The following is a 4,716-nucleotide window of genomic DNA, read 5'->3' as shown; positions in this document are numbered from 1 at the left end:
TATAGTACACAACAATTCAGCGTTATCGTTAGCCCTGTTTACATCATCGTGAATCACTGGGTATGACATATCATTTACATTAGGTATCTCCGCTATCGACAATAATTGCCTCACACTTTTCCCAAATCTAGCATTCATGTCACCAATTATGATGCATCCTTTATATGTGTACCTAGAATTTACTTTTACTTGGATTGAGGCAAATAAGTCGTGGGAGTAATACGGGGAGTCACATGGAGGAATATAACAGAAACCAAACAACACACCCTCAATGTTACGAAACTGCATCCAGACTTGATCTCCAATGCTTGTGTCGACATCAAATACCAACGTAGATAACCAGTTCTTAATACAGACAACCGTTCCACCCTGTTCCGCTGAACCAACTACCTTACTCCTATAAGTCACATATCCGGGGAATGACACTGACATAGACGTCTTAACCTCATTAATACTAATCACATCATAATTATGTAGCATCTGCTGCACATTTGTTTTTTCTAACTTTGTGCGCACTCCACCTATATTCCACGACAGTACGCTTATTTTCCTTACTTGCTGTGGTGATCCAAAAAAACTGAGGGTTCCAGCTATCAATTACATCTGCATCCCTATACAGCTTCCGTTCTCGCGTATCAAGACGAATCGTGCATCCTGCATTCTCCGGTCGAGCCTTCTCTGTCGTCTCTGCTTCACGAAGTCGCTTCCACTCTCGCCTGACACTCGGGTGGACATCCCTCTTGACGTAAATCCTGTTGAAATCACTCCCAGAGGTTTTAAGGCAGCTGGCATTGTCCAAGATGAGACTGCGTTGATTTTTATCAGCCAAAGGGAACAAAATAGGGCGGCGCCTGGTGCCAGATGAAGCGTTGTTTCCCAGCCGACGATGTGTTCCACCCACACCTACTACACCAGTTTGGGACCAAATCTTGCCGATTTTGTCCTCATCTGTCGTGGCACCGTCCAATGCTTCTTTTTCATCAGGCACGCCGAGAATAACGATGTTCGACTCTCTCTCTTTTCGGTCCAGTGCTTCTAAGAACTGCTGTTGCTTCACCATTATCTCAGCCTGCCTGTCGACCCGAGCCTTGAGTTCAGTGTAGTTTTTGTTCAGTATGCTATCAGGGGAGGTAATCATGTCTCTCAGTAGTTTCACCTCATTCATAACATCGTCAAGTCTCTTATTAATCTTCGACAGTTCACACACACACACACACACACACACACACACACACACACACACACACACACACACACACACACACACACACACACACACACACACACACACACACACACAGCATCCACATCAAACCATTCATCCCCAACCCCCACACTCCACACACAACACATCCATCCACACACACACACACACACACACACACACACACACACACACACACACACACACACACACACACACACACACACACACACACACATACATATAGTACTCTCTAGTGGAACTTGCTGGTGAGGAAATGTGTGTATGTAACTGTGATGGTATCGGGAGGTTGCCATGGTAACACACAGGCACCTCGCACCACACACACACACACACACACACACACACACACACACACACACACACACACACACACACACACAATTTATTTTTGGGTAGGGCTGGTAAAGAGATCTGTATGATCATGAGAGTTAATAGAGACAGCATTAACACTCTTATAGTAGTATGACTCACTCTCAGCTGAATGCCATCTCCCAGCAGTACCTGGAATAAAATACTAGAGTTGCCCCTACTATGAGAGGGCCCGGGAACCATCTAGTGGTTGTAAAAGTAGCTGGTCATGTTTCTTGTCTTGGTAGGCGTCGCTACTTGGCTACTTTTGCTAGTGGCCGTATGACAGTGGAAGGACGAGGGTGTGTGCGTGTGTTGCTGTGCATCCCTGAGGTAAGTGTTGGATATTTGTTGTTTTTAGCCATTAAGGTGACTAAATTAGGACACAAGGATATCGCACTGACAGCCAGGAAGTATTATGGCCAAAAGAAATAATACCTATAAGGCTGCTAGACGTAATTCTGATGAGACAAGGGGGATGTTAGTGTGAGGGAGATGAGGAGGCCTTGTAGTCCAGTGCTGCCGTTTTGTGGAAAATCGTCTGCTAATGTGGAAAAACAAATGAACGACGAGCATGGATGTGGGCAGGCGGACGTCATTCCACACTAATTGTTCACGTTATTTTATTGGAATAAGTGGGATTTTGTCATGATTGGTAGGAACTAACATGTATTGTTATTCAGACCCTTCACGGTTAAACCAACGAATATGTAGCGTTTGTCTATAATACTGTCATTTAAAACAAGGAAGAATACGTCGTGGAACAGTCTACCTCTACCCACCCGGCGATATCATAAATATATATATATATATATATATATATATATATATATATATATATATATATATATATATATATATATATTATTTACAAGACACGTGCCAACCATTAGCAGTCCACACTTGCTTTGTAATATTAAAGAAATACCGAAACAATGTTGTAATTCGTGTACAGTTGATATACTAGAAAACTTGGATGTGGATAAACTTACTTGTCTCCTGTCTTCTTATTAATCAACATTTGCTGACTAATTAACTCTCTTAATCATTTAACGTCCTTACACTTGAATCATAATAGGTCTGACATCATTAATTATACCCTCTCTTCCAGTATTCACAGTATACCAAATTTTATGGTAGTTATACCAACAATACATCCTCTGTCATCCTGGTTACTAAACGAGACCGTGTGCAATAATGACGTCACAACCAGTGAGCAATTCACGGCAACTCTGCCTTGTACCGCCTCAATGTTGGTGTCTCAGCACCAGTGAAATAGCAGTGTGAGTGTCGTCCTGTTGATTCTCGTGCCGATCAGACTGGTGGACTAGGTTTGCCTGCCCCCTTGTCCCTGTCCACCCAACAGTACAGTTTGGGACCTGAATGTAAACTGATAAGTGCGATTCAGATTTCAGAGGGACAATGTGATGGAAAAAAATATTGTATGTAAGTTATTTTGTCCTGAAGCGCACACACACACACACACACACACACACACACACACACACACACACACACACACACACACACACAGGACTCTCTAATGGAACTTGCTGGTGGGGTAATGTGTGTATGTAACTGTGATGGTGTCGGGAGGTTGCCATGGTAACACACAGGCACCTCGCACCACACACACACACACACACACACAACACATCCACACACACACACTCACACACACACACACACACACACACACACACACACACACACACACACACACACACACACACACACACACACACACACACACACGTACACACATACACGTACGCGTATATTGTGGTGGTGTTCCTTCATTTTACCAAGGCCGAGATAGTCGTTTTTTTGCAGCTTATTTCCGGTAGTTCAGTGAAAGAATTAAACTTATAGCTCTACATCATTTCCATACCACTTCTTCGTGACTAGCACCATTCTAGTGTTAACCCCTTGTCACAACGCAAAATTTAAGAAAGAGATTGCAATTTTACGCCAAGTTAGAGTGAACAGGGTATAGTAGTGATGCTGCAACACACGTATATTTGTCCTCCTGTTTACAGGTCAGTCCACACGCAGTCCTAAGGTCACGTCTTCCATAGAGCAGGTAACACATGGACAGCCAGCTTAACTAAATGGCAGACCAATGACGGAGTGAGAGGATGAGGCACACAGAGAACAAGATAGAGATGATACTCGCAGATCTACCGAGCTGGGACGGAACAAGGATCGGAGTGGAGACAGGTGAGAGGGGTCCTTATCCTGCAGTGATGTGTCATAGGCTGATGATGATGATGATGATGATGATGATGATGAAGACGGATGTTGCTGCTGATGATGTTGATGCTGCTGCTGCTGATGATGATGATGCAAACTCTAGAATATGGTTAGATGAAAGTGATGTATTTGATGATAATGGTGATGATATTGATATAACTTCTGTACTACATTTTTAACAGTGTTGGCATGGTGATGACATGCTGCTGCTGCTGACGATGATGATGATGATGATGACGACGAGGATGATGATGATGGTGATGATTACGACAACGAAGACGACGACGACGATGAAGACTACGACGATGATGACGACGACGATCTTCAAGTCATTGACTGAGTCACCTCTCCCTTTCCTTTCTATTTAACTTCGTGTTTTGGTGACTGTGTGTGTGTGTGTGTGTGTGTGTGTGTGTGTGTGTGTGTGTGTGTGTGTGCGTGTGTGTTTGTGTGTGTGTGTGTGTGTGTGTGTGTGTGTGTGTGTGTGTGTGTGTGTTTGTGTGTGTGTGTGTGTGTGTGTGCGTTTGCTTCTGTTCGTGTATGTATATCTTGGTTGATGATACCATAGTTATTCAAATGGCAGAATTATTTCCACACATTCATAGTTTTATTTCAAGGGTAAATATTAGGCCAAGAATATAGGACCTTTTACCTATACAATTAAGAGACACTTACGCAATATTCTGAAAAGCTTATTACATCCCATAGACCACAGCACAGGGTTCCATAAGTCACTGATCACCGTCTCTTTATGTATCGTTAGGAAGTGGGTGAATATGAGTGAAGTAATACATATATTTTGGTCTTTATTTAAAGGTAAGAATTAACCTCACATATTCTTTTTAATTTTAAGGATACAACACATAATTATCTACATTTTATCACAG

General features: G+C 42.8%; 1 protein-coding gene across 1 annotated transcript; it reads right to left on the bottom strand.

Annotated features, from left to right (window-relative positions):
- Positions 1-469: 469 nt before the first annotated feature.
- Positions 470-1,204, bottom strand: LOC145389689 (uncharacterized; the record flags this gene model as incomplete). Its single annotated transcript, XM_080264897.1, has 1 exon — positions 470-1,204. A coding segment is annotated over one exon (735 nt), but the record flags the coding sequence as incomplete, so codon positions are not given.
- Between the last annotated feature and the right edge of the window lie 3,512 nt (positions 1,205-4,716).

Source organism: Coenobita brevimanus, unplaced genomic scaffold (genome assembly GCF_032717465.1).
Source record: "Coenobita brevimanus isolate Jiangsu-jjx unplaced genomic scaffold, ASM3271746v2 jjx.HiC_scaffold_1909, whole genome shotgun sequence".
Classification (NCBI taxonomy): domain Eukaryota; kingdom Metazoa; phylum Arthropoda; class Malacostraca; order Decapoda; family Coenobitidae; genus Coenobita; species Coenobita brevimanus.
The sequence above is the reverse complement of the archived record's forward strand: the minus strand, read 5'-3'. Positions and strand labels throughout refer to the sequence as shown.